At 37.9% G+C, this 14,555-nt stretch overlaps 1 protein-coding gene across 1 annotated transcript in view; it reads right to left on the reverse strand.

The window, feature by feature from the left end:
• Window positions 1-1,184: 1,184 nt before the first annotated feature.
• Window positions 1,185-14,555, reverse strand: part of DECR1 (2,4-dienoyl-CoA reductase 1) — a 38,706-nt gene continuing 25,335 nt past the window's right edge. The window contains exons 6-10 of the mRNA XM_015082983.3: window positions 9,140-9,239; window positions 4,245-4,317; window positions 1,959-2,105; window positions 1,438-1,500; window positions 1,185-1,337 (exon numbers count right to left, since the gene is read on the reverse strand). Coding sequence (XP_014938469.1) covers window positions 1,278-1,337; window positions 1,438-1,500; window positions 1,959-2,105; window positions 4,245-4,317; window positions 9,140-9,239 — 443 coding nt within the window. The 3' untranslated portion in view covers window positions 1,185-1,277. The remainder of the gene's footprint in view (window positions 1,338-1,437; window positions 1,501-1,958; window positions 2,106-4,244; window positions 4,318-9,139; window positions 9,240-14,555) is intronic.

The raw sequence follows: 14,555 nt of genomic DNA on the forward strand, positions 1-14,555 counted from the left end.
GGGGCTTACAACATAGATATTCAAACAGGAACACTAGATTCCTTTGCAGATCTGTTCAGAGGAGGTATGATGGAAGTTGGTCCCCTCTCTTGGTAATTTGGGCAATGGGGATAGTCCAGTGAGCATGTTTATGAGAGATGCCTGTGACAGCCAAACAGACCTTTTTTTTTTTATATAAGCTCAAAATTATAGCTACATAGACTAGATGGCTTTATTACTTGATCCTCAGGATGACAAATTAGTCAAACCCAATATGAAATGAAATGAAATTACACACAAAAATATTTTATAAGCTTGTTCATCTTCTCTACCTAGAGAAATCTACTCTTCTTTTAAAGCTGAGATGGAATACTATTTCCTAGGTGTCACTTTCTCTAAACTCTAGAGTCAGAATGAATTACTTCCTCTTCCACACTTCAACACTGCTGGAATAGTAATTATCACAATGCATCAAAAATAATTATTTATAGGTCTCTCTATCCTGCTAGATAATATTTCAAGAAGGCAAGGCTGTAGATTGTTCATGTTGTATACTCAGTACCATATAAAATGCCAGGCTATAAAATAGGTCCCGGTAAAATTTTCTTTGAATTAATATTGAGCTATCTAAAGAAGATAATTCACAAGTCCAGTGAAAAGGAAATATAATGGAGGGGTGCCTGGGTGTCTCAGTTGGTTAAGCATCTGACTCTTGATTTCAGCTCAGGTCATGATCTCAGGGTCGTGAGATCAAGCCCCAGGTGGGGCTCCGTGCTGAGCGTGGAGCCTGCTTGGGACTGTCTCTCTTGCTCTCTCTCTGCCCCTCTTCCTGCTAGCATGCACGCTCTCTCTTTCAAAAATAAACAAATAAACATTTAAAAAAAGGAAATATAATGAAAAGGCAGAGTCCATTAAATCTACTGTATACCCTCTACTTTTGTTTTTTTAGGCCCCATCCCCATAGGCATGGTTTAATATGTAACTCAAATGCTACTTTGACCATTAAGATTCTCCTGACTTTTTCAAGTTATAATATCTGTTTCCTTCTCTGCATTTCCAAGCATTTTACCTCCACCAAAGCCTTTACTCACTAGCCTTTTTTATTTTTAAAAAAACTTTTGAAGGGATAATTTCCCATCTTACAGATCTTTAAATATAAAATGTATACCTACAGCTGGCCCAGCACGATACACACCCAGGCCGTGTTTGTTCGTTAACAATTTATTAGACTTGAAAATATTCAAAAGATCATAGACTGTATCATTTCCACTGTAACCAAGATGAAGGCCAGAGTGATCTTAGGAGCCTTTTGTCTTCCTGATGAGTCCTTCTATTGTGTCCCACTGCTCCTTAGTGACCTAACACAAACAGAAAGCCAACTTAATGTGGTTCTTGCATATTTTTAAAGCTTAGTATCTTAGCTGCTAATATTATATTATATTCACAAAACGGCATTACCTTCCTCAGACTGTTGAATTCCCCTGAAATAAATGCTTCCTCTCCACCATCAAATCTAATGACCTGAAGGAAAAAAAAAAAAAAAAAAGCAAAAATTCTGAAACTAACGCCTTTTAAAACGGTTCTGAACCATTAGACATTCTCTCATCTTGATTGGATGGAACATCTCCTCGGCACTTTCAATCAAAGCCCAAATTCTGAAGACAAAAGTGATGATTAAACCTAATCTGATTAACTCATTTTAGAATCCTTTTTCCCCCCATCTCCACAATTTCAAATTCTACCCGATATTAAAAATCATCTTAAAGGCATGTCTTCCAAGGTAATTTGCATTTAATAAAATTAATTTATCCATGAAAAAATTCCATAGGCTAAACAATCTACATTAACATTTTATATTGTTTGCAGCTAAATAAATATTTTAAATCATATTTATATTCAATATTGTCAGGACTGGTTCCACAACATGCCTTTCCACCCCAAATCCACATCCCCCAAAAGTTAAGAGAAACAATGCTTACTGCCCCATTAATCCAAGAAGCATAGTCACTACAAAGAAAAGCAGCAAGATTTGCAAGTTCTTCTGTAGTTCCCAGCCGACCACAGGGGATTCTGTCAATCATTTCTTTCTCAAATTCTCCAGTTGGGTCAAGACGGCTAAAGGCACCCTTAGATATTAAGAAAATAGTTAGGTCGCGTTTTTTGTTAATGCAACTCCTTTCCTATCTAAGAAACAAGTTTGTAAGAAATGGAATATTACTATGGCAGCCTGTTCATACCTTAGGCCTTGTAAACAACAGAGGAGATTGCCAAATTCTTCCATATTCATTTTAGCTCAAAACAGGACATTTTATCTTATACTGACATAAAAAAAAATTACCAGAAAATTTATGACCTTTTTACCTTTGTTTTCTTCATCCATAAAATAAGGATACCTGTCATTAGCCACCTCACAAGACTGTTATAAGCATCAAAGGAGAAAAGGTATATGAAAGTACTCGGAAATACCTACAAGCCCCGTGTGCTGGACGTAGTAGTGATATTGTCATTTGATTTAGAAATCAGAAAAGTACCTCAAGTAGGAAACCTTTCAGGGGAAATTCCTTTTCTCCTCCTTTCTTCTCAAAATAATCGGAAAGGAGGAAAACAAGTAGGGAGGAATACTAAATTCAAGTAGGTCTTAAAGAAAAAAAAAAACCAAAAAACTAAATTTGCCAAACAATGTCTGCCTTCTGTTAATGATATGAAGGTGCGGACCAAGGTGAAGTACGTATGTGCACGGATCAAAAAATAAATACATAAAAGACTGGGTTTCTCTGTATCAACGCCTGGGAGCCGAGGTGACAGCTGTCTTCAATAAAACAGGTATGAGACAGAGCAAGCCCTCGGGAGGCTCCTTGGGGGGTCCTCCAGCTCTCCCTGCGCACGAATCAACCGGTGGAGACAAAGGGTAGCAACGGGCTACCTGGCTCTACCAGTGCTTGCTTCAGAGTTTCTAGACTTCAATTTTCTTTTAAACTCTTTAAAGCTACATGCGTGTTATCTGTGTACAACTTATACCTCTACTGCTACGCTGCAAGCTCCTTGATCACAAGGACTTATACCTCTACTGCTACATTGTAAGCTCCTTGACAGCAAGGACTCTGGCACAAAAGTTTTTGTATTTTCTCAGCACCTTTGCATACAGCAGACACTCAATATCTGTTAAATAAGTAAATAAAATGCAGGTGATCTTTCCCAGTTAGTGAGGGCTTAAAAAGAAGCTCTGTGACTCCAGGGTTTTCTTCGGATAGCGCTCACCACAGTGCTGCCCTGAATCACGTGTGTTAATACATGCTTTTGAGTTATTTTTCCATTAATTGTATTAGACTCTTTATTATTGAAGTGTCAAATAAGATAGCCAAGTTTCAGTCACTCAGGTAGTTCTCCTTTCCATTTCCCCCCTTCAAGCTGCTAAAGAAACTAATACAGCCATTTCCTCGTTGATATTTAATACCCAGAACTACCTACAATCCAAATGCTCCCTAGCATTATTTTCTAAAGTATTTATTGATACAACTAGAACAAGTGATCACACTCCACTGAGGCCTTCAGAGCTATATGCCAGTTAGTGTTGTAAATTCTTGCTTCACATGAAAACAGAAAGTGAGAGGGAAGTTATCTGGGGCAATGTGAGAGAACACAGAACCTGTGGACATTCTGAGCAGCAACCGTAACAGCACTAGTGATCATTATAAGTTGCAGTAAGTATCTGTAATGATTATTAATTATAGGTGAAATGCACACCATCAGAAAGATTTGTAATCAGAGACATGGGAGTCAAATGGCATGCATAATTGAGTGTCTGAAAGTGAAAGGCAGAGACGTGAGCAAATAAAACGCTACCTATTGCAAGAGCAGAGAACCTTCTAGAACATCTCTTAAAATAAAAATATACTTCCATTTCCAGGAACTAAAAAAAAAAAGGATGTCAATCAAAGAAAGAATCCTTAAAATACGGTGAAGATTAAGAAATATAGGGTAATAACAGATCACTGAAGCAAATCAGACAAAATACCAAAATTGATGGCACAAAAGATCCCAGAAGATTACGACACTGAAATAGATCTTATCAAGAAATTATATAGCTGCTGTATTCCTGTCCACCTCCTTACTTATAGTGGATAATGGCAAAACCCTCTTCTCTACCACTAGGGCTCCAAGCTCAGACATCTCTGACAAGTCCTGCACACAACAATCAGAATATTTCTACCAATATTTCATTCCTTAATCATTCACAATGAGATACTAGGCAAACTAAACCTTACTTTCGTTTTTATAGGCCCCGGTTGAATCACATTGAATCGTAGTCCATATCTACCCCATTCAGCTGCAAGAGACCTAAAAATTAAAAAACATAGATTCTGAAATATTACACTATATGCTAAAAATGCTAACAACCAAGACTCACTGCATGCTCACTACATGCCAGGGACTACAACCCCGAAGTACGTACTATTATTCCCCATATTATAGACAAGGAAACTGAGGCACAGAGAGGTTAAATCACTTGCTCTGGGTCACACAGCCCGTAAATCAACTTTAAGTGGTCTAGCTCCAGAATTTGTACCTTTAATCACTCTGTTTTAATATCTACTATTTATGTAGCAGGATTCTCACACAGAGTCCTGACGCCAAGGCTTTTCTTTCCAGGAAGCAACTTTATTTGTGCCAGCATCGCTCAGTTGGGTTCATTTCTGAAGAACTGAGCCCTGAACACCACGTGGCATAGTTTTTTACATATTTTTTACTTCTTTGTCTCCCACATATGGTAACATACAGACATGTAGTCTGATTAAGTGTCCCATGTTACAAGGTCATGAAGGATGTTGTCATGTATGCGTATACAACCGGATTGCCTTGAGGTTTTTTTTTTTCTTTTTTCTTTTCTTTCCTTAGGGAGGGGACCCTACCACATTTACATTTTAGTGTCCTTCCATAATCACTATGCTCTACCACCCACCATTTACACTGCCAAACCAAGTCCAATATCAAAATACATTATTAGAGTAAGTATCACAATTTAGCATGAAGAGTGAATCATGCCCTCCCCCACATCTTCTGGAGTTCAGTCCTACATGTACAAAGTCCAAAATAGCTTGACTTATATATAGCCCATTGGATTACAATGTTTACAGCATCACAAGTGCTTTTAAGTAAGAGATGAATTACAAAGATATAAAATACTATCTATATCCATGTTTAATGAGGCTTTAATATAATTGTTGAACTGCACTCAAAAGGAAATAGGAACCTAACAAAATCTTACTAAATGGTATGACACAAAATATAACAATAATAGAAAACACGGAAACTTGAAGCAATCTGTTTTAAAACCCTACTTGATAGACAGGTCTTAACTTTTATTGTCTCATTTTTGGAATTTATATTCATATGTACATTTGTGTCTATATATACTTAATCTAGTTTTAAAAAATGACTTAGGGTAACCATTGAAAAATATATAAATAATGCAAATAAGGAAGATAAAATCATTTGAAGGAAAGAAATAGAAGAAGGAAGGCAGGAAAGAAGGAACGAAGATAAAAAAAGGATAAGGAAACACAAAGGAACCAAGAATGGAGCTAATACCTAAATGTTCTATGGCATTCCATATAATCACAATATGTGGGTCACAAATTTGCATCCATTCTTTCCATGACACTATGCAAAAATGAAACCTAATCAGTCACACACTTTGTAGTGCCCATAAGGAAAAAGCAAGCTAATATCTCAGGAAAAGCACAACTGTTCCTGATTTAAAAAAAAAAAAAAAAAAAAAAAAAAGATCAGAAAAACACTTCTTTCAAGAAGACTTCTAAAATGAAAATTGTGTAATGTAATAATACAATACTGCGTACTTGCAATAGATACAAAGAGATAAGTCTTATGGAACTACAAGAAATCAATTAACATGACCCAACAAGATCAATTCAAAGGCCAAATCAGAGGGTGCCTGGGTGGCTCAGTTGGTTAAGCCTCTCACTCTTGATTTTGGCTCAGGTCATGATTTCATGGTTCCATTCATGAGATTGAGCCCTGAGACAGGTTCTGGGCTGATAGCGTATGGAGCCTGCTTAGGATTCTGTCTCTGCCTGTCGCTGCCCCTCCTATGTGTGCTCTCTCTGTCTCTCAAAATGAATAAATAAACATTAAAAAAAAAAAAACCCACAAACAGCAATTCAGCAAAATTCATTCTATCGGGGTGGGGGTGGGAGGGCAGGTGCTCCAAACACAGTCTGTTAATCTGTCTTAATCCATGGGTGCATTTTAGAGAATGGGTGGATTGCATCTCTATGGGGCAAATCATACATAAAGATTGCTTCCCTGAGTGATACTTTTGACAGAATTCATGACCATACCTACCCTTGGCATGTACTTGTAGTGCATCTGCTCCAAATTGCTAGGAAAGTAGTAACTTCATGTCCTAACAGAATTACCGAGCCAAGCAGAGTTTATGGCTTCCTGTGAAAAACTGAGCAACCTATTAAGGAAACATGCCTAGAGGAAAAGCCATCCAATCTCTGCTGAGAGGTGCAACAGATACACTTTTTCCAGTCCTAACTCTCACTAAACTAGTTTATATTCTGATAACATGATAAGAAATCCACCTCATTAGCTCATTTTGCGTGACAAGATGCTAAGCATAATATACTCATTATATGTTAGCCATTATTGTTGTTAAATCAACAGATGTTTATCATGTACTTACTGTGGGCTGATAATACTTTATAAGTGTTACTTACCCTCAAAGAAAGGCAGTCCCTGCTCTCAAGAGAGCAGTCTTATTCTCTCAAAAGAAGACAGCTCAGTTATATCACAAAGTAGTTACTCTTCTGGGAATTATGTAAGGTGTGCCATGACTGCTTAAAGGAAGAAGTACTTCAGTCTACTGAGAGTGAGAAGGAAGGCTTCCTGGAGGAGGTGATATTTGAGTTAACACTTGAAGGAGTAGGAGTTTATGGTGAGAGGCAAGGGGGAGGAAAACAGGATGGGAGATACCAGAGCATAGGATGGAAAACAAAAGATAGCCCAGGCATATGGGCCAGAATGAGTGAAGCACAAAGGCACAAACAACATGCAGTATTTGGGGACTTATAAGGCCTTATTCAGTAGGACCATGTACCATAAAGTATGAGAAGAGAACTGATGGGAATGCAGGCTGGAGAGGAAGTACACGTTTACTGAGTATCTATTTCATGCAATACACTATGCAGTAATAAAACAAAACAAAACAAAAGAACAAGCAGCACAGAATCATAGACCTTAAAGGACATGAAACTGAAACTTCTAACAAGATCAAAGGTCCTAACAAGACGAAAATATTTTTTGAGAGAGCACGCACACGTGATGGGGGTGGGGGGCACGGAGAGAGGGACAGAGAGAGAATCTTAAGCAGGCTCCATGCTCAGCACGGAGCCCGATGGAGGGCTCCATCTCCCGAATGAGTTGATGACCTGAGCCGAACGAAATCAAGAGAAGTTGGACACTTAACCGACTGAGCCACCCAGGCACCCAAGACAAATAGTGATACTATACAAATGATGCCAAAATAGTCAAGTTCTAATTCCTTATTTCTAATACCATCTGACCTTAAAAAAAAGGTAATTATCTCTATTCACACTAAGACTCGACTTGTAAGTATAGTAATATGTCTTTGTATCTCAAATAAATATATGTTACTGATTTAAACGTTAAAAAGAATTTTGAGACTACTTGGGAAAGAGAATAATTGTGCAGTTCAGCCAGCAAGGAGCAAGAGCTACACATCAGACCTTGCCAAGAAATAAGTATATAGAGATGAATAAGGCTTCTCCCTCACAGAACTCACATTCTAGTGGGGAAGTCAGACAGCTTGGACAGGATGTTAAAAAGGAGTCTTGCGTGTCCTTCCCTGTGCCCCTCATTGGTACACTACCTTCATTTTAGAATCTATAACAATGGGTGGCATTTATTTATTGGTGTGTTAGTCTTCTCACTAGACAAAAATAAAGTTGTAAGGGTACACAGAGTAGAGAATAATTCATTCTGTTCTAAAGAAATGAGAGAAAACATCACAGAGGAAGTGATATGATGACAGCCTTGAAAGTAGGGAAAATATCACAGCAAATTCCAACAGCAGCATAGCCCAAGCACAGAGAGATGAAAATGCACGGCATATTTAAGGAAATACAGAACAGTTCAATGGAAATTAAAACACAAGAAAAATGGCATAAGACTATACACTCAGGTCGGGGTGAGGACTATTCTACTTCTATCACTATCGTATCGTATTGCTGGTACCCAGCATAGTGTCAGGCACACAAAAGGCACAAAATAAATATTTATCCAATTAGTCAGTGAATAAACAAAGGTCAGGGACCAGTTTATTTAGAATGCCATAGTGAGTTTTGGCTTTTATTCTAAAGAGTCATGGAAAAATGATCTAAGATTTTAGCTAGGGAGTATCATAGGCATACCTGTATTTTTAGAGAGATGATTCTGGTGGGAATATGCATAAAAAATAAAGAGGGAAAAGACTGGTAGCAGAGAAACACATTAGAGGGCTATTACAGTAAGCCATGATGACAACTGACATTACCACAAAAACAGTGGCAAAGGTTGATGGGGAACAGATTCAAAGAGCTATCATATGCTGCTGAGAAAAGGCCACAAGATCTGGCAGTGGTGACTGGTTTATGTTAGTCCTATGAATCTCACACAGCAGGTACAATAAAAGGATGAAGGTGTGTTTAATAGAGATCAGAAACAGACTAAAGATAAAGGTATATGGGAGAACAAAAAGGCTGTACTCCTGTGCTATCTAATATGATAGCCACTAGCTACATGTAGCTATCTAATCTTAATTTTCATTTTAAAGTAATTAAAATTAAATAAAATTTAGGTTCTTAGTCACTGTAGCCACAATTCAAAGGTTCATATGTGGCTGTTGGATAGTGCCGAGTTATAAAACGTTTCCATTGCCGCAGAAAGTTCTATCGGGCAGTGCTGACCTTGACAAATAGGACTCATCCAAGAAACAGAAAGTATGTTTTCAAGTAAATCCAAATTAATCTTTGTTTACTTTTCTCTGGATGGAGACTAGAATGAAGAAATTTAGCTCCATGAACTACCAAAGTACACTGTTTATCTTCAGTGATGGGATTAACATAGGAGTACTCACTTGTTCATGGCCTCTACACCCGCTTTGGCAGAAGCACTTGGTACTACAAAACCCGACCCACTTTCAGCATAGATGGTTGTAATAGCAAGAAATGCTGCTCCTGAAATTGGAAAAGGATATAGTAATTAACAATATGGCCAAATCTATGCACGTCAGGAAAGCATGGTTTATAAGGATGGGATCTGATTCAAGAGGATATAACAAAAATGTAGCATTTTGTAAAACTTCAGTAGCCCTAAATTAATGAAAAAGTAATCTCTAAAACTGCTACATCTTGCTAGTAATCTTGCTGTCCATCAAGGCAGCCTAGTCTGTGTTTACTCGACATTCTATACCGGGTGAGTCAATATCGAGGCCCAAACCTCAGAGGCATGGCCCTATATAACCCCCTGCATAGTCAGCTGGATGGGATTTCCATTAACCAAGCACCCACTTAAGTAAGAATAAATTAGAATCACAACTATATTAGCAGGGACTTCGGCTTCCAGCCACGATGGACTTGCCCTCCTCCTGTAAACGTCTACATAACACATACAATTACATGATACAACTATTTTCAGATACCATACAGCAGGCAGGGAAAGACAGTGACCCGAGAGAAGAAAAACACATGAAGTGAGCCCTCAGGCCACCCCAGATTTTTGTCTAAAGGTACGATACATATACTATATACTCTACGATGTAATATATACCACAAACATACAATACTACACACACACACACACACACACACACACCGTACACATATACTATACAGACTGATACAGACTGTGAGATAAGGAAGAGAAATACAAGTGAAATATGGCATTCTCACTGAGTTGAGGAGACAGAGATCAGAGTTTGGGGAGACTGAGGAAGCTGAAATTTGTGAGGAGAGATCCCCCAAGGAGAGAAGTATGCAGATAGAGAACTCTAGAAATCTGCACAGTGTCTCTTTGAGTCTTTGGTCAAACAGCAAGCTGTCCGTGTCTAGGAGGAGACTTCACGAGGCCAGGTGAAGAACAAGTGCCAGGGAGCTGGAAGCTGAACAAGTCCCAGACTTCACATAGGGCTGGGAGAGAAGGGAGTTCAAAGTAGCCTCACTGAACATCCAGGACTTTCAGTGGAGAATTCAGAAAGGCCATGCCTTACTAGGAGTGTTAAATTAGCTCAAAAGTAAAGACTACCCTACACGGATGCAAATAAAGCTTAAAAATGAATACCGAAATGACCAAGCTGATCCACAAGTAACTGAACTGTTTGCTAAAATAAAACTCAACACATTTCAAAGGAAAATTTTAATAAACACACACACATTCAACAACATAACATTCATAGCATGCAGTCAAAAATCGCTACACAAAAAAGACACAAACATAACCAGGAGAAAAATCAGTTAATAGAGTCTCAGAAATGCTACAAAAGATAGAATTGGCAGACAAAGACCTTTAAAATGATATTATAAATATGCTAAAAGATTTCAAGGAAAATGAGTATAATAAAAAATCAATAAAAATACAAAAATAAACCAAATAGGAATTCTAAAGAAAAAAAAATACAATATCTGAAATGAAAAATTACATGAATGGGCTTATTTGTAGAAGAAAAGATCCACTGTCTTGAAGACATAGCATCAGCAATCAGTGAAAATGGAGGAGAGTGAAAGGAAAATAGTTGGGAAGGGAAAAAAATAACCAGAGCTTCAGTGAGCTGTAGAACAGTACCTAGCATGCTAGCATATGTACAATTGGTGTCCCAGAAGGAAGGGGAAGAAAAGTCACTTGGAGAAATAAAGACTGAAAACTTTTCATATTTGGTAAAATCTATATTGATCCAGGGAGCTAAACAAATCCTAGGTAAGATGAATACAAAGAAAACCATACCAAGGCATATCATATCAGTCACTCAAAACCAGTGATAAAGAGAAAATCTTTTTTTTTCTTTAAGATTTTATTTTTAAGTAATCTCCATACCCAATGTGGAGCGCGAACTTACAACCCTGAGATCAAGAGTCGCATACTCCACCTACTGAGCCAACCAGGTTCCCCAAAGAGAAAATCTTAATAGAACCAGAGGAAACAGTAAAAAACATAAACAAGGGAACAGATATTAGAAATATTCACTAACAGTAGTACCTGGGTGGCTCAGTCAGTTATACATCCAACTCTTCATTTTGGCTTAGGTCATGATCTCATGATAGTGAGACCAAACCCTTGTGCTGGATGTGGAGCCTGCTTAAGATTCTCTCTGTCCCTCTCCCTCTGCCCCTTCCCTGTTCATGCTGGCATTCTCTCTCAAAAAAAAAAAAAAAAACAAAAAACAAAACAAAACAAAACTATTCACTGATATCATCAGAAACAAAGTTAGCTCAGGTCATGATCTCACAGTCTATGAGTTTAGAGCCTGGAGCCTGCTTCAGATTCTGTGTCTCCCTCTCTCTCTGCTCCTCCCACATTCATGCTGTCTCTCTCCCTCTCTCTCTCTCAAAAAATAAACATTAAAATTTTTTTTTAAAAAATGAAAGTGTATTTTCTGACAAAAAAATCTGAAAGAATCAATGCCAGCAAATGCATACTAAAAGAAATATTGAAAAAGTTCTTCAAGCAAAATGAAAATGATACTAAATAGAAACTCAAATCTTCAGATGGAATGATGAATGTCAGAAACAGTAAATCAGTCAATATTTACAGTTTTTGTTTTCCAAATGTCTTGAAAATAACTGACAGTATAAAGCTGTATTAGAAAGTGACACAAAACATACAGTAATCAACAGTGCTTGGGACATAATACATTCTCCATAAATTGACTAAATGAATGAAAGTTTAAAATAATAATCTTTAGCTGCTAAGAAATCACTGATTTTCTATTTTTTTAGCCACTAAACTAGATAATACTCCAAGTGTAATATATCGTGGACATATATATATATATCTTATAAAACAACATATGCTTTAAGAAATTTAAAGGACAATAAGTGTGAAAGACTACAATAAAAATAATTTGAAGAATATTCAGATAAGTTTTATTCCTCCTCCAAAAATATCTAGCTTCTCTTCCCCTCTGCATTTTCCAAAGTAGCAACAAAACTCAGCACATCCTGGACAATACGGGGGTGGAGAAGGGGGCAGGAGTACCATTTTGAGGACATGAGAAGATGTCATTATGGTAACTCCTTTTGTATATCAAACTCAGCCTCTTTTAGTGCTGTGAAAATTATTTTCCTTCCAAAATCACTGTGCAAAAGGAAGGATGTCGAACATTCATGTACACAATCACACTACACTGACAACAGAGGCGAACCGCATCACTCTTACAGCAAAATCATAAAAGCTACTTTTGCTTATACAAAGCAAATGCTCCAGTAGAAAGTGCTCCAAGGGTGCCTGGGTGGTTCAGCTGGTCAAGTGTCCAACTTCGATTCAGGTCATGAGCTCATGGTCCAAGACCTGCATCAGGCTCTCTGAGACCACTTCAGATCCTCTGTCTCCCTCTCTCTCTGTCCCTCCCCCACTCTCGCTCGCTCTCTCAAAATAAATAAACATTAAAAAAATATTTTAATTAAAAAAAGAAAGTGCTATAAGTTCTGATTCACATTAAACAAATGTTTATTAAGGTGTGGGAGAAGAGGAATTAAGCCATTTTATATAAAAGATGTTGTCCTCTACTTTCTCCTTTTAGGTTTTATTTTCTCAACCTAGAAGATCTGGGTCACCCACTGCCTGCAATGAGACGACAGTGCTTCTTTTAATTCTATGAGTGTAAAAAGGAGGTAAAATTTGGAAACTATACTATTCCAATAGGGTTAATGCTGCACAGTGGAAAAATACAGCAGGACTTTAAAGAATGAAAAATAGTGCTAAAAGGTCAAAATAAAGATTGTTAGAGGCACCTGGGTGGCTCAGTTTGTTAAGCATCTGACTTCGGCTCAGGTCATGATCTCGAGGTCCGTGAGTTCAAGCCCCGCCTCGGGCTCTGTGCTGACAGCTCAGAGCCTGGAGCGGGCTTTGATTCTGTGTCTCCCTCTCTCTCTGCCCCTGCTCTCGCTCTCTCTCTCTCTCTCTCTCTGTCTCAAAAATAAAGAAACATCCTAAAGATTGCTCATTAATCGTTGCTACCTATCAATCTTTTACCCTCATGCAAAAAAAAGTGCACCATTTTGAAACTGATAATATCCAGCTTTTTAATTACTAACTGTAACTTCAACTGACTTCCTAGCTACTCTGCCAATTTCACTGAAATTTGACTCCTGGCCTTAAACCTATACAAGGATCTGTAGCCACATCTCAAACTCAACCTCTGTCATCATCTTGGTAGATTTCAAACACCAGGAGGACAAGATTAGAAATCTCACAGCTCTACGATCTCCTCATCCCCAACAAGCTTCCCTGCTACCCTGCCACAACCTGAGCTCTGCCATCACATGCCAAAATATTGCTACAGTGCCTCCCTCACTCTCTGGATCCTGCCCTTCCAGCACTCTCACACCCTCATACTATATGTGTTCCTTAAGACCTCATTATAAATTCCGGGTGCTTTTCCTCTCATATTCCTTAGGCTTATAATTCACTCCCGGTCTAACTTGCCTATTTGCCACGTAGACAATTACTGAATTAATCACTTAATGCCTAGCTACCATGTTGTCTGAAGACCTCAATCCTCAACTCCTCAATACCAGAACTGCCTTCTCCACTCTTAGAAGGGACTGTTACACTGTTACAACTGTGAGTGAATGCCACTGGAAAGATACATCCGCAATTTCACCTGGCTCTCAACACTGCTCATCAGCTCTTTCATTATCCAGAGTAAGACCCTACACCTGTGTTTCTAATTCACAGCTCCAGGGACTAGACCATCCTTTCATTGGTTCTTGTTTCTTTCTCCTTTAACACTTCTCTTCACTGGGCTCTCCCCTCAATCATAAATCATGCTTCAATCTCCAGTCAGAACGTATCTCTTCTTAAGATCCTTCAATTAAACTTTACTAATCTCCAGAGGGTAAACTCCAAACCCCTTACCCTCATTTCTTGCCTCTCCAGGCATTATATGTTACACATACCTAACACTGAACTCCTTATACTTCCTAAACACACAATTGAGCTATTGTTTGTGGCTTTCCTCTTCCATTATTGCCAGCAATTAATTTTACTGACAATCATGGCAAAAAGAGAAAATACTGCACTGCTCTGCCTTTTTGATTAGGGCACAGAAGACCTCATCTCTTAGCCATTTTTCAATAGAAGCTCAGATTAAACTTAAATCTAAAAATCATCATTGCTCTAAAAGTTATTCAAAGGAGGATTATATAACTTAAAAAACCAGAATAACTCTTCTAAAAAATATTATCTACTAAGTAAAGAATTATCTCAGTTGAACATTTAATATAAACACATTATTCACATAGATTGAAACTTGAAAGTTTAATTACAATAAGTAGTAT

This window comes from Acinonyx jubatus, chromosome F2 (assembly GCF_027475565.1).
Source record: "Acinonyx jubatus isolate Ajub_Pintada_27869175 chromosome F2, VMU_Ajub_asm_v1.0, whole genome shotgun sequence".
Classification (NCBI taxonomy): domain Eukaryota; kingdom Metazoa; phylum Chordata; class Mammalia; order Carnivora; family Felidae; genus Acinonyx; species Acinonyx jubatus.